Source organism: Pelodiscus sinensis, chromosome 24, assembly GCF_052426305.1.
Source record: "Pelodiscus sinensis isolate ZL-2025 chromosome 24, ASM5242630v1, whole genome shotgun sequence".
Classification (NCBI taxonomy): Eukaryota; Metazoa; Chordata; order Testudines; family Trionychidae; genus Pelodiscus; species Pelodiscus sinensis.
Window position 1 is genome coordinate 18,644,658 of NC_143075.1, and position 25,536 is coordinate 18,670,193.

The 25,536-nt window shown below is 42.1% G+C and overlaps 1 protein-coding gene across 3 annotated transcripts in view; it reads left to right on the forward strand.

Moving 5' to 3' along the window:
- CAPZB (capping actin protein of muscle Z-line subunit beta) overlaps window positions 1–25,536 on the forward strand; it is a 130,888-nt gene that overhangs the window by 65,139 nt on the left and 40,213 nt on the right. For all 3 annotated transcript variants that reach the window (XM_006115053.5, XM_075906480.2, XM_075906481.2), the window contains exon 4: window positions 13,239–13,352. In XM_006115053.5, the coding sequence (XP_006115115.1) occupies window positions 13,239–13,352 (114 nt within the window). The remainder of the gene's footprint in view (window positions 1–13,238; window positions 13,353–25,536) is intronic.

Below are 25,536 nucleotides of genomic sequence, written 5' to 3' on the forward strand. Positions count from 1 at the left end.
GCACCATGTAGGTTGCTCCTGAGTTACTGGTCTGTGGCCTTAGTTGATTTCACTGAAGTTCATGGGGCTGGTCACATGATTAAGTATGTTGCTGATGTGAAGGAGATTTCTCTGGGCTCTGCACTTATTTCTACAGCTCTCAGTGAGCCTCCATACTAGGAAGAAAACTTAGAGTAGAATTTTTCAAAGGAGACAGATGTAATTAGGGCACCTCATATTAATAGCTCACTTTGAAAATGCTAGCCTTAGTCTTTAGTAGATGCATACTTCGAAAAATTCTCTTCCCCATGGCAAATGTGCATTGGGGACTAACTACTTACATATTTCATAATGTGCAGAAAGGGTTGTGGGGGCTTTTATTATTTTTTGAATGATTGTGCAGAAAAGTCTTGTTTAGAGGGATTTGTGACTATGACTTGTAACCATACTGAAAACCGTGAAGGGACAAGTCCAGGTTTTCCCCTTCTCTTTACAGTTGTACCTTACTTTTTCATTTTAATGCTTTCACATGAAGACCCTCTGCTCTAAATTTCAACCAAAAGTAAATGGTCCCAGCACTATAAACCAGTGAGTAGAGGGTCACAATGAACATTTCTGAAGAACTTTAACTTGAAATTTTGTTTCCTTTTATACAATACCAATTTCCTTGTAATGACTGTAATAATAGTGGCATAGTCCCAAAGATTTCATTAAGAGACTTGAAATCTGTGCTTTGGAAAGGTTTGTGACTCTTAAATTGCCTATTGTTTATTCCTCTCTTACATGAGTACTAAACTACTACATAATGGCCACCATTAATCTTTCTATCCCAGGTTAGCAAAACCTAATCCTCTTCTGTCACTGAGCACATATTCTGGTTTTGATTAGAAAGGTTCCATTTCTGGCTTCCATTGCTACTTTAAAGTAACAGCTCACATTCTTTAGCAGTGACAACTGAAAATGTTTTTATAGTGGTTCAGGCACGCCTTGCTTAAAGAGTAACATGGAGTGGTGGCTTCCCCTTACTTGCTTAGAATGGTCTGAGAATTCCATTCCATGATAAACTTTCAGGAAACAGCTTTTTAAAAAATTGATCTTTTTCAAGGATGGACAGTGCCTCTTGTGGTGATAGGAGACTTGGAATCACAGATTTTTCCGTCCAGTTTTTAGATTGACCTACTTTTGATCAAACAAATTTGTCTCAGTTTGCCCCATTCGTTAAAAAGATTATGGGATTACAAAAGGATTATAAAAAATTATATTGGATCTTTCAAAAGCACTTTAAGATCCATGAAAGATGTGACACATATGCAAAGTATTATCCTAACTACAGATGATGGACATAGAGAAAATATTGAGAAAATAAAATATCCTTTTTATTCTGTGGGTGAAGGGTGGAAGTGGGGATGGGCAGTTGCTGATTGGATGCAAAGTTGTGCAAGTGGCCTTGTTGGAGTTGCAGAGGCTGCATGAGTACCAGAGGGACAGCCCTGTTAATCTGTATCTGCAAAAATGTGGAGTTCTAGGGCACCTTAAACACTAAGGCTAGGTCTAGACTGGCCCCTTCTCCGGAAGAGGCATGCAAAGCAGGCAAGTCAGAATAGGGAAATCCGCGGGGGATTTAAATAAACATGGCCGCCGCTTTTTTTCCGGCTTGGGAAAAGCCGGAAAAGAGTGTCTAGACTGGTGCGATCCTCCGGAATAAAGCCCTTTTATTCCGGAGGATCGCGCCAGTCTAGACGCTCTTTTCTGGCTTTTCCCCAAGCCGGAAAAAAAGTGTCGGCCATGTTTATTTAAATCCCACGGGGGATATTTAAATCCCCCGCGGATTTCCCTATTCTGACTTGCCTGCTTTGCATGCCTCTTCCGGAGAAGAGGCCAGTCTAGACGTAGCCTAACAAATTCATATGGACATAAGCTTTCGTGGGCAAAAAGCCACTGACATTGTATCTGATGAAATGGGTTTTTGCTCACAAAAGCTTATGTCCATATGAATGTTAGCCTTTAAGGTGCCACAAAGGCTGCATAAGTTGACATGTAGAACATTTAAAGAATTCACTACAATGAGCCAGGAAAATAAGAACCTTTTAAGGTGAAGTGTTCATTGGAATTCCATAAGCTGTTGCTCCAACAAAGATGATTTGCTCTCACAAATTGCTTCTGGGAATTTTTTAAAAATGCCAGGGTGTTAATTGTTCAGTATCAAAGTATATTTGCATTTCCTTTTCCCAGCAGGTATCCTAAGGAAGCTGGCTGAGATTGGTAAGGGCATGGGGGAAAATGAAATGCCATGTGAGTGGATTGGAGAGGCATTTCATTTCTAGATTGCTGACTTCTGCCTGTTTGGCCTACATGGAAGATAGGTTGTAGTCCCTCCATGCTTTCAGGAGGAAACATGCCTGTCAGTTCAGGGCAACTGTACTTGTATTCCCTGTCTGTGGTGCATCAAGGGCACTCCTCTAGATCCTTAACTGTCTCCTCTCTTAGCCAGAGACCTGTGTGTGTCTTCTGACCAGGGTTTTTCCAGACTCTGTTTATTCCCACTAAGTCAGGCTACCTAAACAGGCAAGTATCTGCACTTTGCTTTTTCTTTGAGGCCTATAAACACACCTATGAAATATGAATATGAATGGAGATGCTTTTTCTTTGAGGCCTATAAACACACCTATGAAATATGAATATGAATGGAGATGCCTATCTCCTGGAACTGGAAGGGACCTTGAAAGGTCATCGAGTCCAGTCCCCTGCCCTTACAGCAGGACCAAGTACCATCCCTGACAGATTTTTGCCCCAGATTCCTAAATGGCCTCCTCAAGGATTGAGCTCACAACCCTGGGTTTAGCAGGCCAATGCTCAAACCGCTGAGCTATCCCTTCCCCCATCCTCCCACCCCTCCTAATCATCCAGGAACCTATCCCTGCAGTCAGCCCCGGTGTCAACTCTGCCCACACATCTACACTAGCAAATTCATCATTGGACCCAACCACATCAGCCATCAAATCAGAACTCATTTAACTGCACATCCATTAATATGATCTATGCCAACAATGCCCTACTGCCATGTATATTGGCCAAACTGGACAGTCTCAGCGGGAAAGAATTAATGGACACAAATCAGATATCCAAAAAGGCAATACACAAAAACCTGTTGGAGAAGACTTTAATCTGCCTGGACACTCATTAATGGATCTCTGTAAACACACTGTATTGTTTCTGACCAATTCCACAAGCCAAATACATAGGGAAGGATTGGAACTTAACTTCATTTACAAGTTTAATTCTCATGCAAATTATATGAACAGGGACATTGGCTGGCTAACACACTACCTTCCACATCCTAATGACTTAACCAAACATTGGAGGTACTAATTGCTCTTATCGGCCTCTTGTACTTGAACCATCTGCTCTCTGTCTGTGTTTCTTCCCCCCCTTCCTTTGCTTCCCTCCTCCCCCCCCATATTTGTTGTTAAATCTGGACTTCTAATACTCCAGTTATCTGAAGAAGTGGGCTGTGCGCACAAAATCTCATGATACCGTCTATATGTTTTCTTAGTCTGTAAAGCGCTACCAGACTATTTGTTGTTTTTTAAGCTTATCCTGGACAGGCTAACTCAGCTACCGCCTGGAAGTATCTCCATGTTTTGTTAGCCTTTAAGGTGCTACTAGACTATTTGTTACTTTTTACGTTTTTCCTACGAACATGAAGATTGCCAGTCATTATCAATTACTACACAACAGTAACCAAGCACATTTCTTCTTAAGGCAAAGCACTGTAAGATCCTATACACACAGAACTTAGGAGATATATTGTCATCACTCTTATGGGCCCTCAATAGACCAGAGTCCTTCCAGCCCTTCTTGGGAAGGATTGCTCTCTTCTCTCCCCCTCCTCCCATCTGTGGATAGATGGCCCTGTCCATTTGCTGGATCAGAAAAAAGGCTCTGAGTCAGTTTAAACTTAAGCTATTTATCCAAAAGTCCTTCCTTTGTTGGTCTCTGGAGACTTCAGTTTGAACTAATATATGTGATCTGGCCATGGTACTTCTGTGGAGGTGTTACCACCCGAGTGAATTTGCTTAATCACCTCCTACTGTTCTTAGCATCTGGAGGAGCTGTGGTCAGCCTCCCTTTGGAATTGTATGCCATCTCTGCCTTGCAATTGTGTGTAAAAATTAGTGCAGTAAAATCTTCCAGAGGTGTTGCAGGAAATTACCATAGCGGTCATATGCTATATGGGCATCTTCTCTGACAGCCTCAAAATAAAAGGGGGTTAGATCCATGAGGTCCTTCCTCATCAGAGCTGGTGCATACTGGCAGGCCATGTGGAAATCTGGCAATACTACTTGTGCTGCATCTGTGTGCCATGGGAGAGAACTTCAGTCTTTGAGATGCAGCTCTGCATCTTTCAGCTGCCCTAAAATTAAAGGGGCCCAGTTCAATTGCAAATGACACGTGTGTGACAATATTGTACCTGCTCCAACTTCATGAGATGTGGGATTTTGGTAACTGAAAGGCAATAGAGAAAAGCATTTTTCTCCCTATTTTGTGTGTGTTTAATTTGTGTATTTGGCAGTCTGTTCTGCAGGGTCAGCGTCATTATTTTCTCTGCATAATTACTCTTGTCTCTCTCCCTTGCTGAAAAGATTCCTTTATACAAAAACTAAGGTGGAACAGAAAAAGAATGACACTTTTTTTATAAATGCATTTTAGAAAAAATTGAGACTTTAAAAACTAATTTTAACTAATCAATATTCTAAATTGAATAAAATAAATTTTAATTAAGTATGAAGAGGGAAATTTATTTTTTTCTCCTTTTGCTCACAATATGGTTAGTGATTGGCTTTTTATTTTGTTTACATTATCATGCATATACTTGGGTAGCAGCTGCACACTCGCATAGTCTTGTAGGCACTGATTTGCGTTCTCTTGCAATGACCAAGGTGTCTGGGGGATATCCATTGGCAATGGAATCCAGAGCGTAAAGGCAGAGCTTTTTTGATATAAAACTTCAAGGTCCCTAACTTTCTCCACACTCTTGTATTCTAAGTATGTTTGATCGTTTTCTTAAATGGAATCCTTATGGGGAAGCTGGTGCCAAGAGCACAGTTTGAAACCTGTTAGCTGAAACAAAAAGCATTCTCTTTTAGGGAAATTAGAAGCCTGACTTCTGAAATCTAAGTGCTTTTGTCCATCTGTCTTCCTTCAATTAGCCTCCTTTTAAGCTTTTAAATGTGTTCTGAGTGCTCTTCTACCAAAAACATTTTGGGTAGGGTTATGGATTTTTTTTTAAGATAAAATTACTGCTGGCTCCAGCTCCAGTGGGTTGAAAGTGCCATGATCTGTTAGCCAGAAAAAAATGGAGTTATAGGCTTCTGTTAAAAACTACATTCCTGCAGTCTGCAAAAGAGATCTAATGCTTCCAATTAAATCATGCCCACCTGGAGTAAAATGGGAACGCTTGCACAGACATTATCTGCTTCAGAACAAAATGAAGAGAATGTTGAATAGCAAAAAACTAATTTTTGTCCTCCACCTTTTTAAATGTAAACGAAGCAGAGTTGCATGCTGTTTTTTCTTGCTTTAATTTATATCAAGTGTGTAATGTGTAAAGCTTAGCATTGTTGTGCCTTTGTTCACCTTATTTATCTGAAATGGTGAGTGAAACAAATAACTACCGCTGCTGTTTAGTGGTGGTTACTATTGTGCAAAGGGGCTCTGGTCACACACAAATCTCCACTCAGCTCACTGTGGCACAATGGTCTGCAAAGGTGAAGCCTCTCTTGAGAGTGGGATCTCAATATCTGTGAAGAATATTAGAAATAAGAAAGGAAGGGTTAATGACCATGAAATATGTAATCCATTACATACAAGATTTCATGTGACAGGCTAACATCTGGAGAAAGAAGATACTATTGATTTGTGATAGATTTGGGTGTTTCTCTATCCTAGGACTGTATTTTATAAGCAAGTGTACAGTCGGATGCACTACTGTCTTCATTCCATAGATCAGGGCTACTCAACTTGGGAAGCCCTGGAGGCTACAATGGTACTCACAGCACATGTCGAGGCCCCAACTTAAGTGTGGTTACATATATATGCAAGTAGCTTCTTTCACACTGATAGGCAATCATACATAGCACTTCCCACAATGCCCCTGCACTCCTGGCACGTTCTCCCTGGCAGCTAGAAACACCGACACCCTGTCCCCATCTGTTCCAGCCAGCCCGTCTGCTTGTGTCTTTCAGTGCTCACCCTGCCTGGGAGATGCCTTGCCGTTGTGTTCCCAGTGGAGGCCACATTCAAAGGATCCCATCCATGGGCTTCATATTGAGCCCTGCGTAAACCCAAACCGCACTGCGGGCCACAAACAAATGGGCCACGGGCTGCATGTGGCCTACAGGCCGCGTGTTGAGTAGCCCTGCCATAGAATGAGTTGATCCAGTTTAGTCCTTAAGGCTGAGAGTCTAGACTATAGCTCAGGAGTGGCCAACCTAAACCTGAGAAGGAGCCAGAATTTACCAATGCACATTGCCAAAGAGCCCTGATCATCTTCCTACCACCACTCTTAGCACATCCTGCCCACTGGCAGCCCTACCCGTCAGTGTCTCCTTCTCCTTTTCCTCCTGCCCATTGTGATCAGTTCTTTCTCAGTGGTAGACACTGGAGTGGGAAAGCATAGCTGTGACAGGCTCAGCAGAGAGGGTAGGAAGTGACAGGATCCTAGGGGGAAAGGGTGGAGGGGGACAATGCCTAGGGCAGAGCAGGGGAACAGTGAGCACCCTCCAGCCCAGTGGAATATTGGCACCTGTACCTCTAGCCCTGGATTTGGTACCTATGTAAGGAACCGTATATTCACTTTTGAAGAGCCGCATGTGGCTCTGGAGCCGCAGGTTGGCCACCCCTGCTCTAAGTGAACAATACATAGAAACTGTAAGTAGAAACTGTAAGTCTCATGAATAGGAAATAATTTCCAGGTGCTAAAAACTGGTTTTGCATTTTGCATCAGAGTTCTACCAATGTAGGAAAAGCACTTTTTTTTCTGTCCGTGAAAATATTGTGTGTGTCACATTACTAATATCTCTGGTGTTTCCCAACAAACAGCTGGAATGAAATGTATTGTGGAGTTTTTGTAGGAATTGTAATCTTCAGTGTCAACCCAGAAAGGCAGAATACAGTGGGATATTCTGACACATAGTCATGCTCAGTAAGTTACAATTTGGCCAGTTAGTTCTGATTTATATTTTTGTTTGCAGAGAAATAGTTTGTGGGCAAATTAAAACTGCAGCATTAATATAGATCTTGTGAAAAATAACAAGTCAGCCTCTAATGTTTCTCTTCCGATGCCTTTTCTTCCTGTTTGTTACATCGTCCAAGTCTCTTGTCCATAGGGCTTGTGAAACATTTGGAAATAAAATGCTTTGGGATTGCTTGTCTCTTGGATGAGATGAAAGAGCTGGTACTTGCCTTTGTCAAATAGTTAATTGTTAGTGAATATAAAATTGTGTTGTTGCAATTGATGGAAGGGAATACAATAACAGTTGAAACATCCATTCAGAGTGATTATCCCTTTATGGGCAAAGGTTTAGAAACATTTTCTTTTATTGGATAATAAACAAATCCTGTAGTAGGTGTGGGACTAAACAATTCTTTAGATTTTTAGGAGCTTTTTTCACTCTCAGCTCTGCAAGAGGAGAGTTACATGAAGACTATTTTTAACAATATTAGGCAATTCGTGTTTTAGGCAGGTTAAAGAACTCAGTCTGATTGAATTGTATCTCATTCAATCCATTTGCTTTGCTAATACTTCTATGTTGGGATTTAAGTGTTACTAATCCCATATTTCAACATAATTAGGTTCAAAGGGAGCAGGTAACAAAAGCCCACTTAGTATGCAAAAGGAGGATTAGCTGTTTGGCTGAGTGGAGAACAACATGAATAATTACTAGAAGCAACAATAGGGAAACTAGTATGGGAATCTGTTCAGCATTGTAGATATTGATACACCCAGGCATATGGAGAATAAACAGAACACGGAAATATTAGTACATAAACTGTTTTACGATTTAATTGGCATGACAGAAACTTGATGGGATAAGTCTCATGACTGGTATGTTGGTATAAAGGGTCCAGCTTCAGTACGGACAGGGAGGTTAAATGGGGAGGAAGTATTATTTTTTACATGAAGAATGTATACATTTAGTTCTGAAGTTTAAGAGATAGGAGGCAGATGAGTTGAGCCTCTACGTATGGATAAAAGGGAAAAGAAGCAGGGATGATGTCTTTAGTAGACCACTACCAGCAGTATCATATCGGAAGGGAAGGTGGGTAAGGCATTTGTAGAATAGATACCAGTAATGACCGTAACATAAGACGTGGTAGTAATTGGGGAACTTTGCTTTTCTACCAATTGTCTGGGTAGATCGTGTCAAAGAACATTATTGGAAAGTCTGTCTTGGAATGTCTTAGGAATAACTTTTGAGGTGTAAGTAATCAGGGAGACAGCCATTTTAGACTTGACTCTGACCAGCAAGGACAAACTGGAAAGAGTCCAGGGGAGAGCAACAGTTATAATTTAAAAAAAAAATTAAAAACCTGACCTACAAGGTAAGATTTAAAAAAAAAACTAGGCATGTTTAGTCTTGAGAAGAAAACTTAGCAGTTGGATTGGATAAGTTTTTAAATGTGTTAAGGGCCGTTACAGAGGACGGTGATTAGATGTTCTAAATGTCCAATGAAAGTAGGGCAAGCAGCATTGAACTTAATCTGAAGCAAGGGAGATCTTAGCTTAAGCATTAGGAAAGAATTTGTAACTCCTAAGAATAATTAAACACTCGAATAGGCTTCTAAGTGAGGTTGTGAATTGCCTGTCAGTGGAGGTTTTAAACAAGTTTGTCATGGCTCCTTCCCCACTCTGGCATGATAAATGCAGAAGTGGGGGCCAGCAAGTGTACCCCAAAGCCTTATCTACCAGGCTTTGGGAATAAAACTTCCGCTGCCACCACCCAAATGTTGATAAAGAAATCAGGGGAAAGATCATTTGGGAAATCTTACCCCTAAAATAAAAATCAAGGCACACAATTAACCACTGCCAGGTTAATAAAAAGAAAAGAAAGAACCTTTATTATTACAACAATATTCCTGTTGCAAACATAATGACTAGATAGGGAGGTAACAAAATATACTCATGGAGAAACTCCATGGGCCTAGAACTTAGTTACAAAGAAAAGCCAAAACATCTTTTAAACAGTGCCAGATCTCAGATCCCATACCTAATCCTTAAAACAATAAAACCTAACGAAACTGCCTAAACTTTACCCTACTTACAGAAAATGAAGAATGGTGTCTTGGAGAGAGAGAGACATGCTTGTCCCTCTCTGTAGCTGCAGAGAACTCTCCGAGAGACAAAAGGAGAAAGGAAAAAAAACCCAAATTCCTTTGTCCCAGTTTGAAAAGTTCCACCTACATTCTTATTGGTCTCTCCACCTGGCTAGGTGTAGTTAACCCCTTAATCCCCAGGCTGCTGGCTAACCCTCATAATCATGACAAAGTTGAACAAACATTTAACAAGGTTTAGGTTTACTTGGTTCTGTCACAGAGCAGGATGCTAGATTTGCTGGCTTCAAGGTTCCTTCCAGCCCTACGTTTCAATGATTCTATGTTCCATAGCTTCCATTTGGAAGAGCAAGACCCCTTACTACTTTGGATAAATATAACTTACTAAGATGAATCTTAGGTCATTTCTTTTGCCATTAAAATATTTTGATACCTTGATCCAGGAATTTTTATTAATGGGGTATAAAGTATATCAGGGAAGGTTTGTAAGTAGCAGTCTTGAGGATGTGTTAATTTTAACTAAATGAACACTTCCCCCTCATGAAGACTGGAGACTTTAGTGGTTTATCAGGTCAGTCTGTAGTTTGAGTAATGGTGGAGTGTTTCAAGATACTATTTCGATTTACTGATATTGCCCATAGTCATAAAAGCTCTGCCTGTCATAACTGAAAGTGTTATGTTAGTATCTGCTTTTGCAAGGGTGTGGTTTTTAGTTCACTTTAAGACCACACACAGCGTCTCAAAAGAGAGGTGCTAGATCACCTCTCCAACGTGGAGTGGTGTTGAATATGTTAGCAAATTGTCCAGCAAAAATTAATCTGTTTCCAATTTTGACTCCTGCAATAGATTAGATGATGGAAACGGGGATGGCTATGGGTTCAGAGGCCAATACTTGTAATAGGAATCACGCAAGGCAGTGTACCCTTCTTACTACCTTAAGTGTTCTGAATATCTTTGACAATATGGGTGCAGCTGGTATCTGATAAAATAGATTGATCCATGCACAAAACTTAGATCCAAAATTGAGCACTTCGAAGATTATGAAGAAAAAGACTAAGTGCCACCTGAGGCAATAGTTGGAATGGGCATATCTCTTCTGTGCCATTGTATATGGTTGTTATATTAAAGCTAGATTAATCAGTCTGCTAGGGAATAGAGAACTAAAAATAATGGGAGACAACATAATAAGAACATTCTTTATTGTACATCAGGGAAACGATATGTTAAGTACATAATTTGTAGCCTGAAGATTTGATGGCTGGGTTTTTGTCTGGAACAGCTGTCCATTTTATGCAAATAGTTGTTGGTGGTAAAGAAATACCTTAAACTGAAGGAGTAGCCAGCAAAGCCTGCAGTTTTACCAGCTTGAATAGCTTAATTACATATTATATTTTGTTCAGAACACTGTTGTTCTCTACACTTGCATACTTTATGCTAATTTGAGGAATGTTTCACTTCTGATGGAAATACTGGGTGTCAGAACTATGCTTCTCTTCAGAAGTACAGGCAGTCCCCGAGTTACGCAAATCCGCAGTTACGAATGGGGCTTTTCTCGCCCCGGAGGACTGGAGCGGCGGCACGCCCAGATGCGCTGCAGTCCCACCGCCCCCGTCCTCTGGGGCGAGAAAAGCTGCTCCCCGTCTCTCTGGTCTGCAGGGAGACCGGGAGCAAAGCCGCGGAGCACGCCCGCAGCGGGTCAGCTTGGGCGCGCCTGGGCTGTCCCGCTGCGGGCGTACTCCAAGGTTTTGCTCCCCGTGTCTCTGGTCTGCAGGGAGACGGGGAGAAAAGCCTTGGAGCACGCCTGCAGCGGGACAGCCCAGGCGCGCCCGGGCTGTCCCGCTGCGGGTGTGCTCTGCAGCTTTGCTCCCCGTCTCACTGGTCAGCAGACCAGGGAGACAGAGCAAAGCCGTGGAGGACGCGGGCGGTCCCGCCACCCACGTCTCTCTGCTCTGCTGGGGGGGGGGGGGGTGATGGTGGACCTACCCGGCAGCCCAGCTGTTCTGTCCCAGGCTCGAGATTCATCCGCTGTTGAAACTGATCAGTGGCTGATTCCAGGAAGCTGGGGGCAGAGCAATTCTGCCTCCAGCTTCCTGTAGTCAGCCCTGGTCAGTTTCAGCAGCAGCGGCTGAATCTGGAGCCAGTTCCGACTTACCTACAAATTCAACTTAAGAACAAACCTATAGTCCCTATCTTGTACGTAACCCGGGGACTGCCTGTATATGATATAAATGCTGTCCACTGTATGCAATACTTGCAGGTTGTACAGGGAGTAGGTCCTCTTTTATTCATTCCTCAGAGAGTGCGTGATAGAAGCTGATGTCTTGTCTACAGTTCTCTGATGCTGTCTGGTTTGAGGTTTTAGCTGTATATTTGTACTGTCCTGTGTGTGTTTCACCTGATGAAAGTTGCAACACCTGCACTCTCCGTGGTGGGGGAACTCTGGTGTGTGTGAATCTGTCTTGACAGAATTCTCTGGTAAACAAGTAATATAGTTCTGTAATATTCACTAAAGCAACTGAGTTTTCAGGCATCAATTTCCCGTTTTCTAAAAAGAAAAGTCTTCCTGTTGCTGGTTGTGACACAATGACTTGACATTTCCTACTGTCTCACCTGTTGAGGCAAATCCAGCAGAGAGGAGTCGGAGGGGAATTCAATGTGCTGGAAGCAGAGGCCAGAAGGAAACAGACTATTCTTTGTGCTTTGCATTAAACAGATGTCAAGCTAGACGCCTCTTGGAGAAATTAATAACAAATGGTGGTTACTGAAGAAAAAGGTCTTTGCGTATGGACTACATTAAACCTGATGTGTGTTAGCAGACTGGAGCATTTTAAAAAGCACCTTTGCAAAGGCTATGGATTTTAAAAAAAAAGTTAACTAGTAAAGGTTATATGTAGGTTGGTTGCTCACAGAGGAAATGCAAAGGAGATTGTGGGCTTATAAAATGGGAATTCTAAAATTCTCAGAGGCAAGCAGAAAGCTCCATCAGCCCCTGAATATTAAGCATTTTACTGAAAGCACACAATCTCTGCCAGTTGCAGAAATTCACTTAAAAACCCTTCTGCAATTCTTGTTTACTGTTCATATATTTTCCTGATAGTTGCATAAAAGTAGTAGCGTGTTTTATAAAACAAGTTAATGGAAGAGGACTCGAATCTTATTTGTAGGCTATACCCGCGTTTCTCAAACTGTGGGTCCCAACACCCCGGGGGGGGGGGGGGAGGTCGCGAGCAACTCAGAGGGGGGTCTCGGTATCACAAAGTTTGAGAACCCCTGGGCTATAGTATTGGCTCAAATCCTGACAAATCTCTTGATGTAGAAAAACTCCCTAATGAACTACCCAGTCCAACTGGATATTACATGCAAAATCTTTAAGCATTTTTAATGGCTAAAAGCGAAGTGGCTTCTGGCATAACCTCCCTCCTACCCCAACACCACTATTCCAAAGAGCCACTAACTGAAAATTACTTATATTTTGGGGTGGGGAGTGGCAACCAAGCCCAAAACATGACTGTACATATACTGGTAACACAAAGATAAGAGGTACTCCATAGGGAAAGTTAGAATCTATAAACAATCTGGTTCCTTTTTCTGTCAGTGTTCAGAAATGGGTATGAATGTTATTCCTCGTCTCTGTTTGTCAGGGGCTGGAAATGGATGACAGAGGAGGGATCACTTGATTACCTGTCCTGTTCATTTCCTCTGGGACATCTGGCATTGGCCACTGTCAGAAGACAGGATGCTAGGCTGGATGGACCCTTGGTCTGACCCAGTATGGCTTTACTTATGTTCTTACCTGGTTTTGAGAGAGTAATAGTATTTGTTGCAAGTTCAAACATCTGTGATTTAGGCCTACACTTCTCAAAACCTTTTAGAGTTGCCTTGTTTATCTAATTTTTTTCTCCCCACCCCACCTTCTCTCCCCACAGATCACCATGGAGTAACAAATATGATCCTCCTCTAGAAGACGGTGCCATGCCATCTGCTCGCCTGCGCAAGCTGGAGGTGGAAGCCAACAATGCCTTTGACCAGTACAGAGACTTGTAGGTCAATTCTACCATGTAGAACACTCTGCTTTCTTTGCTTCCGTCATTCACATATCCTGATTTCACATACCTTGAGTTTAGCAGTCTTTGAGAGTGGCTTGCAGTGTGTATTGGAGGTAGAAGCACACAAAGGCTTATTGACTGATATACATTATATACTTTATCCATTTGTAACATTAGTAAAGTGTGATCAAATATGTCAATTGATACAGAAGCCAAGCTCTCAAGGGAAAACAGGGACAGAATTCTTTCCTGGCACACCTGCATTTCTTTTTCTGACTGCAAGACTGCCCTGGAATGACCTGTGTTCTTATTTGTCTTGACCAGGTTCAGTCTTAAACCATCTGTTCATCTTTCTCCTAAGCCTCCAAAACTAAATCCTCTGAAAAAGCAATCCCACCAGCAGAGTACATTTTGAGACTTGAAGTGTCCATCCTCTTGTAAAATAATATTTGCAGGTATACTGAAATATACTCAGTTGTGTGGGTTTTAAATTCCACTGTTAGTGCAAGTACCAATTGGTCAATAAAACACTTGTGCCTGATTGGAGAGAGACTACTTTTCACACCTCTGAAGACAGAATTCCATTAAACTTTGAAACCAAGTAGGATGACCTGTTTTCTGGACTCCGGCAGGCTAGACAGGCTAATTCTGCATTACTTCCTATTCCACATGCTTGGTAAGTGGGAAAGAACAGATCATACGTAGAAAAGCTATTGTTCAGGGACAGTTTAGTACTAGCAAATTTGATAGTGGCTCTTCAAGGTTTTAGAGGCAACATTTCTAAATTGCTTTCCTTACTGAATAACTTCTGAAAGCTCAGGGTGGACTAGACTTTAACTCTCCTTTCATCATTGGGCCTGATTTAGCAAGGAGGTTATACAGTCTATGGTTTTAGTCATAGCTGGGATGTAAATAGTAATTCTATTAATTTCTCAGCGCACACATATATAGCCTCAAATATAAGTGCTGTAGTATCGGAGATTTCTAACTACCGTAAAAAGCATACAAGCACATTTCAATATTATCGGAAGTGAGTGATTTCAAAACTCTGCTTTAGATCTAATCGCTTACCATAGTAAATACTAGGAGACTTACCCGGAGTTGCCCAAGTCCTTCAGGGCAGGGTGGTGTGGGGAGGTGAAGGGATCAGGGAAGGAGCTTGGGAATATGGGAGGGGGAGCAAAGGAGGCTGGGGGCAGGTTGTGAGTCAGGGATGGGGGTGGTGAGGATGGACTCAGGGTGGGAGGTCCCATCTGGCACAGTCCTCTCCTTGTGTCTCCCCCCTCCCCTGGCCACCAGAGGCCTTTTTTCTCCTGCTCCCAGATTTCCCTCCCTGCCCCCCTTGTTGCAGCCAAGGGCCAATGGGGTGGGGGTTGCTACTTACTCTGTGTGCTGGCAGGAAAAATGGTGGAGTCCTAGTCCTACTGGCCACTCCCTTGGTGGTACGGCTGCCCCCAGTGGACACTCTGCAGCTTAGTTCTTCTCTGAAGGCTCATTGTCCCCAGTGGCCACTCATATCGCATCCCTTATGAACAGCAGCCCCTCCCTTTGCATGTTATGGAAAACTCCTTTCCCCCTGGCACAACCAAGCCCTGACCTTACTTTAAGTTAAGAGAAGAGGAATCTACATACCAAATTTGGTGGCCATTTAGGAGTTCTTGAACAAATTCAGAGATACTGTAAAATACACATATAGATTTAGACTACTTGGCCACTAACATGCAGCAGAAAGGCAAAGATTTTTCTTTCTTTTGTGCATCTGACCTGCTATAAATGTTTCTCTGGCAAAATATTAAGAGTGTGTGTGTGTGTGTGTGTGTGTGTGTGTGTGTGTGTGTGTGTGTGTGTGTTTAACGGGCAGTCTTCAGTGGAATACCACATAGATTCTTAAATCTGTTTTGACTTAATGTTTTAATACTTTTTACACGTGCAAAACTACAACAACTGAATGTTAAAGTTGCAAAGCCAAGCACTCAAAAGCTAGGAAATTCCAGAATTGAAGTTGACGGGTAACTTAAAATCAGTCTCCTTGTGTGTTATGATAGTCTTTAATTACATGATCACAAACTCTTTTCCTATCTCTGTCCTTGTCTGATCTCAATTGCCCCTTCCTCATATTGGTTCCCCATCTGGTTTCCCTTCACTCTATGCTTAGTTTATGTCCCCGTCTCCTAAACTTCTGGTTCTAGTCTTCTCTCTGTTGTTGCCTCACTCTGTTCAAATTTTCCGCTCTGCATTCCTGTCTGCCGGGGCAGCAGCAGGGGAAGCATTGAGAGCACATTCAGTACTCTCATCATGGTCCCAGGCACCACTATTGTCCTAAGCAGGTGGGAGTAATAGTTGCAGAAAAAGACCTGCTCTTGGCCCCTACAGCACACTTGGAGGATAATGTCAGAGAATTTACTGCCAAACTCTTTAGCAAATCTCTGTTGAGCACCTGTAAACTAACAATTGTATTATTTGTCCAAGTTGGGCCTTTTTCTAGAGGGATAACTAAGGGTGCATCCCTGGGATACAGGTAATACCCTTCCAAATTTCAAGACCCTGTTCTATAACACTGTAGTGCTAGTTTTTCAACAAAAGGATTGCCCTTTTTCTAATGTTAGTAAACCTGTGTATTTTCCCCCTAATTTTATTCTTGGAAATAACTGAACTCTTAATTTGCTGAAACTTAAAATTAAACATTATCTACCCAAGGCAAACTTCTTTGCATGGAAGACTTCAGACAGAAAGGTTAGTCTGATAAACTGTTAGCAAGTGAAAATAAGGTCTTATAATGGGAAGAACTGTGAAGCTTTAACTACAGACGTTGATTGCTACTTATGCTTCCTGTAATGCACTATATAGGCTATGATTAAACTCAGTTAAAATAGAAGATCATAAACGTCTGCACTTAGTATGCTGTATCTGGTACTAATAAGCATACAGTGCTATTTAGATTTGTGTGACCTATCGAGTTCTTTCTTCATCAAGAGTATTCTGAGAACATAGCTATGAAGAACACTGGAGTGTCCTTTGAATTAATTGTCTATTGGAAAAACATTGCACAGACCATGTATCTCTGCCCCCTGTAGTTTAAGTTTTAAGGGGGAGAATGTTTTTAATTTTAAACACAGATTTTTCAAGTCTGAAAAACTCTCATTTTTGGATGCTGGGGATTATTCCCACTGATTGCCATGCTGCTGGTTAAATGTAATGCAGTCCAATTTCACACTTGGGAAATAACATGCTGTAACACAGCTGTTTATATTTTTACTAGCTAGTACTGGATTTACATATACATCACTAAATGTTACACCCATCTTTCATATGGGGAAACTGAGGCCACTAGTGCTTTTTAACAAGGAGTATTCAATATGCTCATGTAACTGGAATTAACCAACCTCATTTCTCCTCTTTCTAATTAACTAGCAGATTTACCTGGCATTGCCTGGGTCCTTAAATCAATGAACTCCTATTTTTTTTTGGACAATAAAATGAAAATGTATGTGTTTCATTTTAATCATTGCTTTGGGGTGGGACTGAGGAGGAGGGGTTCAGTATGCAGGCTGTTCTGGGGAGAGAGATGACTACCTCAGCCCTTTCTTACCACAGCAGCTTGGGGCTAGGGGAGAAGCACCTCACCATGGTTTCTGCAGCTCCAGTGGGTACAGTTGGGTGGAGGGGTGCACGTCCCCTGGCTGGGGCAAGTCCAGGTTTGTCTGTTCCCTGCACTCCCTAGTCAGAGTGAAGAATGCAGCAAACTGTACACATCTCCTTGCTCCTTTTATCAAAGTTGATCTTTCAGTTTGACAGGATGACTTTTAGAGAGGCTCGATTATTTTAGGGGTTGCATGAGGCATTTTTTACATTTGTGGCCTATATTGCCACAAATCACCCTGGTATTGGCGCTGCTACCTGCCATTTCAGCATCGCAAACGTTCGTCACTAGCGCTGATCTTCAGTGCTGGGGACACTGCTGTTTGGCACCGATAGCACCCCAAATACATCCTGCTTTGGCTTGTTGTCCTCTCCAGAGGGATTGGCTCCACCTCTGTCCAGCAGAGATGATGATAATGAGCCTCTGGAGATACACACTTCAAGACGCTCTTTTCCCAAGCCGAGCAAACAGTGGCTGCTACCACCAATCCCTCCCAACTGGCTTTATTGGGATCCATGGGCTGCACACCAGGTGCAGCAAATACAACGGATGCCACAACCTTCCCCAGCATCCAGGCCTCAGGTACCCACCACCCTGTCACCTGACCAATCCATCTCCGAGGGAGAAGATGAAGCTGATGTAACGGGAGAGGAGCAAACACTTGATTCTCTTCCACTCACTCAACTGTCATCCTCATCTGACAATACAATCATGCCCCCACCTCCAACTGCGGGGCATGATTTCAAGTCTTCAAAAGAGTGGTGGACTCTCAGAAATCCCATTATCAAGCATGCCACAAAATCAGCATATGCTGACAAATATACTACACGCCTCTCCGCACGCTAAGCTCGCACTCCCTATGAACGACGTCTTGATGAATTCAGCAAAAACCATCTGGCAGATGCTGGCTGCAATACCCCTGACATGCAAGAGGTTGGACAAAAAGTATTACGTAGTCCCCAAAGGGGCAGACTTCTTATTTTCCCTTCCCACACCAAATTCTATGGTGGTGGAGGCTGTTAATCAGCGGGGTAGACAACAAACAGCCCGCACGACACCGTATCTCAAGGACTGGAGGAGATTGGACTTGTTTGGGAGGAAGGCATACTCTTCAGCCAGCCTCCAGCTCAGAATCTTCTGACAAAATATATCCACAACATTCTGGACCAGTTGACAACCTTTATTGAATTCCTCCCAGACAACAAAAGAGCAGTATAGATCAGATACCAATGAAGGTGCTCTACTCTCCTGAACAGCTTTGCAAGCTGCATTAGATTCAGCCAACACAGTGGCTAGACCCATCTCATCTGTTTAGGGATGAGATGGGCTTCATGACTGCAGCTCCTGGGTTCCCCAGAGAGGTGCAGTCCACAGTTGAAGATCTGCCCTAAGCTTTTAACCAAGTCCATCAACGCCTTACTCCTCACTTTGAAGGACTCATGAGCCACGCTCAATATGCGTGGCAGCAACATCCCTGTCACAAAAAGAAGGGAAGGTAATTTACACAGAGGTACAGACCAACGCCTTTTAACCAACAACACAGGCAATATGATGACAAACATCGACCACGCCAGAATAGATTTAGAGAAGCATCTGACCAGATGTCAGTCCCACAGCTCTGCATTTCATGTCAGACCTTTTTGAAGGGTTGGTCAAGGATCTGACAGCCCCAGTATTTCAACAGTAGCAATCCATCTCATCCACAACATTTGGCAACAGACTAGCCTCATTTTCTCCAGCATGGCACATCACCACCACCACCACCACCACCACCACCACTGACAAATGGGTGCTAGAAATTATTTGCATGGGTTACTGTATCCCATGTTTACTCCCCCCCCCCCGCCCCCCGCCCCCTTGCCCATCCCTCTTCAGGGACCTCTCTCATGAAGATGTGCTCCTACGTGAACTGGGCCATCTGCTTCAGCTAGGGGCCATAGAACATGTACCCCCAGAGCACAGTGACAAGTGATTCTACTCCCATTATTTTCTCACAACCAAAAAGATGGGCAGATGGAGGTCTACCCTAGACCTCCACAACCTCAATCAGTTCATTTGAACTCAGCATTTCAAAATGGTAACACCAGCCAGCATAATTCCTGCCTTGGAGAAGGGAGTCTGGCTGTCTACCCTCAACCTCCAAGATGCTTATTTTCATATCTCCACACACCCAGCGCACAGACACCTTCTCCAGTTCGCCATTTGAGACCTTCACTTCCAATACAGAGTGCTTCCATTCAGATTCTCAACAGCCCCACAGGTCTTTTCCAAGGTCCTAGCAGTGGTGGCAACACACCTGTGGAAAATGAGAATTACCAGCTTCCCATACCTAGATGATTGCCTACTGAAAGGTTCCAACAGTGCATGACACAGAACAGGAAGTCATCAGCACCACTACTGCTTCATAATCACCTAAGGTGGAGCACCCACAAGGATACTCTTCAAAGAAGAAAAGTCTACTCACCTACTGCAGTAACTAGAGTTCTTCGAGATGGTTGTCCCTATGGGAGCACCCATCCTTCGTTCCCTCTGCTTCAGAATCTTCCATGTCTGGGGCAGAGAGAGAACTGTGAAAGGACTGTTGGCTGCGCATCCGGAGTAGAACTTTCAAATGACGCACACCAACTACTCCATGTGCATAGTCTACTGAGGGCATTGCTACCTAAATTCTCTGATTAGAAGTGCAGAGGCACTCAGACACCTAAGGTGGAACACCCACAGGAACAACCATCTCGAAGAACCTCAGTTACTGCGCCAGGCGAGTAACCTTTTTTCTGTTTTCTTGAATTATGCAAAAAATCCTTTGTCTAGGGAGAATTTTCAAACAGTCAGGGAAACACAATCATTGTAAATGTTCATTATTCCTGAAAGGAGTTTTTATTTTAAAGTAAACAAGCATGGAGAGAGATGAACAGAATAGGTTATTTCCTCTAACAGTCCTTGTCTGGATTTTCCTTAAACATACAGCTGGGTTTTACTGTTAGCAATCCATGTTTGCTCTGATTTTTAAAAAAGGCATCACTAAAATCAGTGTTCACTGATTTGCTGCCCACCAAACAGGTCCTGCCCACATAATCTTAGTCATGGCAGGTTGACTGGAGATTTTTAAAAACACCCTGATGTGAACAATATAGGCTATTGGAAAACTGGGATTTCAGATTTAAAAAAATTGATTTCAACAGCTGTTACAGTGGTAACTGTTAGAGTCAGAAGCAATATTTATTCTAAGTGTGAGGAGAGATAAAAGGGAAAAGCAGTATATCAGTAATTGCAGTGATGCAGCTCTGATGGTCTGCTGTAACTGGAAAAAAAAATCCCCACACTCATTACAAAGCCAAAAGTAACTCTGATTCTTTAAGTATCTAACTAAAGGTATCACTGTTCCCTCTGGTCTGGCAGTGCTTCTTTTGTGCACTGATCAAGTACTGAACGGTGCAACAATTCCAATATACTGGACCAGGCTGGTTATAAATTTGATTTAAATGGCAGGCATGTGCCAGCATTGTTAAATGTCTCAAAAATTGTGTTAATCTAGAAAACTGAATAGGCTGTTGCCTTCGTGCTGTCTGGTATATTGAAGTGACACAGCCTTTCTTGCCAAAACAAAAGAGAGCATGATCTAAAGGAGCTACATCTTAGTAACCTTCTTTACTTTAGAGGAAGGAAATATACAAAAATGCTTTTGAATGGTACGTTAAAAACTCATTCTCACCACTTCAGAATGTCTCACCACTTCAGACAAGTTCCTCATCCTAACCATGCAACTTTTAGTCAGGCTTTGTGGCAGATTTTTTTTTTTAAACCCAACCTCTGAAGGCATGCTTGCATTCTTCCGTTTGCCTTCTGCTTTGCAGATGAAGAGGATGGGAACTCCAGAACTTTCTTGTTGACAGCAAAGCCTCTGGGGTTGTTAGAGCAGATGCTGAGTGTACTGCAACAGTCGTTCAACAGGCTAACTGTAAACCTCTTCCTCTTCCTCCAGTTCAGAGGATGTTTTACATGCAGTACTTGAAAATGTAGTCTGAAACAGTTGTGTAGTTATGTTTATGCCTGAGGGGAAACAGACATTTTACCAACAGCTAATATAAAATTTAAACATCAAGTATAATTTCTACTATTTAAAAGAAATCTGAGAGAAGAAGAATTTTAATGAGAATTCCAGGCTCTAATATATATTCCCCAGACAGTTAAATGTCTCCCACAGTGAGGGTTCATCTTCAGGCTTGCTTAGGCATGTTGTGGTTTTGTTGCTTTATCTGAACTCGGGGCTTGTCTTCAGTTACCCAGAGATCGGTGTTCTAAAGATTGATTTCCCTGGGTTCGATTTAGTGGGTCTAATAAGGACCTGCTAAATCAACCACGGCTGGCACCCGAGTTAATCTCCATACTCCATGGGGTCACTATGAGTAAAGGAATTTGACAGAAGAGTTTCTCCCATCCCCCTTCTGCAGTGGGGATGCCGCAGAAATTTGACTTAAGGGACAATAGTGCCAACTATGCTATTCTCATAGCTAGAGTTTTGTATATCTTACATTGACTTTCTTCAGTAGTGTAGACCTGGCCTCCAGCACTTTCCTTTGCTGATTAGTTGTAGGTACTTCTTTCTCATAGTTCTCACAGTAACATAAGCTGTTTGGTTATTTGTCATAGCCTCTAATGACAGCACGATGATGCAATGCTCTTATTCATCACAGGAATATAGATCAATTGTGTGGATGACATAAAACAAACAAAACAACTTGTATGGCAGATATTTCCACAGATGCTGCTAGAATACCAGGAAGCAGAGGCTAGAAGAATCTTGTAGAAAGCTCTCTCTCAGATATTGAATGATCATTTAAAATGGGGGACCAAATTGTCTTGTCTTTTAGGGCTTTTTCTGAATGTGAATTGTAGATTAGATCTCTCATCTTTGAATACTCTGGCTTTGAAGTTGCATCATTAGAAAGCAGTTGTTTGTAATTGTTACTATCAGACAGCTTAAAAGGCTTGACAGCGGACCAGTCGGTCTGGGAGACTATAGGCAAGAATAATAAGTTGGATAAAAGCAAAGCTTTTCTTGACCAAACCTGAAGTAATGCTGAGTCTTTGGTTCTCTGAGTTGATTCCATAGAACAGCTCCTCTCATAGTTTTAAGATTTTGGACAAATTTATGCCAATGTCATTCTTTGGGTGGAAGAGAAATATATGCATCACTTGAAGAATTAAATACTTTTGTGAGCAGGTTCTATTCCCAGCCTGGTTTTCTTTTTTCCAAATGCAGGCAACACAATGTAGAGTTCAGACTGTCCCCTCTCCTAGTGTTTAGTTTTTTTATTAACTTCAATTAACACTAATACTGCATGAAGTTCAGCTCAGTCTTTATGCAAAGAATTGGCTGCTCCTAGGGTTCTCTGCATCAGCACTGCTCAGCCAGCATCTTGGAACCTCTAGAATACTGTTGTAACCCCTTCTTGCCCACCCTGATATAACTTTTGTTGGGGAGGGGCACTTCACCAATTTTGGTAGTGGTCACAGGCTGACACTGAAAGGAGTGGAGTCTCAGTCTGAAGGGCCAGTTCCCTCTAGGCACCATGTACCCCTGGTGCAGAGGAGACTTCGTGCGCACTCCCCCATGGGGTGGGGGAGCATGTGAGGTCTCTCGCCCCCCCACTGTGCCAGGGGCGTGTGGTGCCCAAAGGGAACCTCCAGCCATTTTGAACAGCTGGTAGTTCCTTCTGGTGTCACACACCCCTGGCAGGGGGAGGAGACTTGGCGCACTCCCCTGCCCCTGGGTCTCGATTGGCCTGAGGTTGAGGGCCCAATAGGGTGCGAGCCAGATGAAACGACTTGGTGGGCCAGATTTCGTCTGCGGGCTGTATTTTGATCCCCATCAGCATATAAGGCAGGGGTGGGCAAGTCCCCCACGTGAATGAGCCATGAGAACCTATGTAGCAAGTGGTGATTTTGCTGGGGATATTTCAGGAAATCCGTGTTAGGGCTTTATATAAATAATTGATTACATAATCTAATCATATTTGTTCAACAGTGTCCATCTTAAATGTTGCTTTTCCGTAATCTGTTTGTTGGCAATTCATTTGATGTCAGCCCTTTAATCTGAAAACCTGTTGGATGAAGCTTGTAGTACAAAAGCATTAGAATTGCTTGGAATAATAGAATCTTGAGCATTAAGATATTGCTAGGCTCCTGAATGTTCAGGTTATGTAAGTATTGCAGAATTATTCCTTATAATATAAGACACCCTTCCTATTCCTACTTAATCTTAATTGCATATCATAACTTCCTTTACCCATGCTGAACTCCTATCTCCTTGCCAGTTTTGACCTTACCCTGTTCTTCGCATTTGATTTTAATTTAAATTCTCACGGGAATCATCAGACAATTGTCAGTGCACCTTAAATTTCACAAATGTATATAATTTGTAATAAACAAAGTTGGGTGGGGAGACAGGAACACTTTGCCAGGCTAAGTTTTGGGTCAACACGTGTGGAGACTAGAAGTGAATCCAGCTTGTGTCTGAAGAAGTATACTTGGTATTAATTCAAACCCCAGCAGATATATACCATACAACTATTCATCTTAAAATCATTTACTTCACAAAAATGCAGATCTTTTGCTGAAATGGTAACTTTAATTTTGAGCTCTTGCTGCCAGATTTAATTCATACAATGCCTGAAGCTAATGCCCTGATATCCTTTTGTTCATTAGTTTATTACTCCCATATGCAGTATAACATCTTACCCAATTCAGTTAAATCCATGGCTCTCCACTTCCCACACTGAAAAGAATATTCCTTCAAACAGGTGGTTGTAATTTATTGCCTTAACTTAATGTGCATGTGTGCAATTGATTGAAATCAAAGTATAATGAAGACCAGTGAAGTCTGGATTAATGTAACAATTTTACATTCCATGTTCTTTTGTTTTGGGTTGAAGATAATCGGTGCTTTAAGTCATCTAATCATTCCTCATTGTCAGGAAGAAGAGGCTTCTGAAGTGAATTAAAATAAACTTCCCTATGAAAAGATGCCTCATGTCTGGCACTTTCTAGAAAATAATTTCAGGAAGATGAATTTTGGTAGCCTTTGGCTAGTTATATGGGAGAAGTTTAAATGCTGACATTCCATGTTAGGGAACCTCTTTGTTTGTTCTTGGGTTAAATAGAATTTATTAATTCCTTGCTTGTGACAGCTTGAAAGAAGATCACAAAGTGTTCTTGTACACTTAATCATCTCATTTCTGAAAATTTACTAGTTGAGTAATACTTCATAGCGTCCAATGTCCTGTTGAATTGTAGACTTGATTACTGTCCAAAATAGAGTAAATTATTCAAACATTCAGGTTGTCTTAACTGTGTTGTTGATGGTACCACTGCCATAGAAATCCTAGATCATGGATTTAAAGAGGCCCTAATAATAGTAGTGATAGAAATGTAGCCGTGTTAGTCTGGGGTAGCTGAAGCAAAATGCAGGACAATGTAGCACTTTAAAGACTAACAAGATGGTTTATTAGATGATGAGCTATCGTGGGCCAGACCCACTTCCTCAGATCAAATAGTGGAAGAAAATAGTCACAACCATATATACCAAAGGATACAATTAAAAAAAATGAACACCTATGAAAAGGACACATCACATTTCAGAACAGGAGGGGGGGGGGGGGGGGGGGGGGGGAGGGAAGGTAAGTGTCTGTAAATAGTCTATGTCCATAATAATAATAGTAGACATGGTTTAAATGAAACCTCCACCACTCCTGTTCTTTCAGCTTGAGGAAAAACTGTTGCAAGAAAGTTTCCCCTATGCTTCTGACTATACATGAGTATAAGACTTTTCTAGTAGATGTATTGAAGTGACTATTGGAAAGAAATGGCAATGAAATCTCATTGGTCTAGTTCCTTTTAGAGTCAGTGTCAGCGCCTTTTTTTTTTTTTTTTTGCCTATAGTTTTAATCAATTTGTATTGTACAGACTTCATTTGTGGAAGACAAATAATAGTTCACCATGTTGTTTTGACCTTCTGCATCAGCTTCTCTGAATCCTTACACTGCCTTATCCATCGCAGTAACATTATGTTCAAACTTCTTGTAAATGTCCTGCAAACTCTTATCTCACTTTGCTGTACCCAATTTGTACTGATGGTGCAGACCTTGTGAATCTACTTCATTGGCTTTTCACAGTTACATCTCTGTGCCTTTTACCATGTTATCTGTATGCATGAGCTCATTTGCAGTGCTGCTGCTGCTAAGTTAATGCCTCCTAAAAGCACTCCTCTGTTGTAATGCTGGAGTGGAAACTAGTAAGAATGTCAGTGGCAGACTTGTACCCCTTTCTTTTACTTGGTGTACTTGATTTTGTCTGCGTCCCTCAGGGCACACTTTTTGTGCATTTCCTCTTTGGAAAATACATAGTTGATTCTGGGTGCTACTGGAAAGAAATACTAATACGGCACTACTTGCAACACTTTTATGCATGCACTTAACCAGTTGAGTTTCCTGTATAAGGAACAGTATTGATTCCACTAAGAAAATAGAATATACCGTG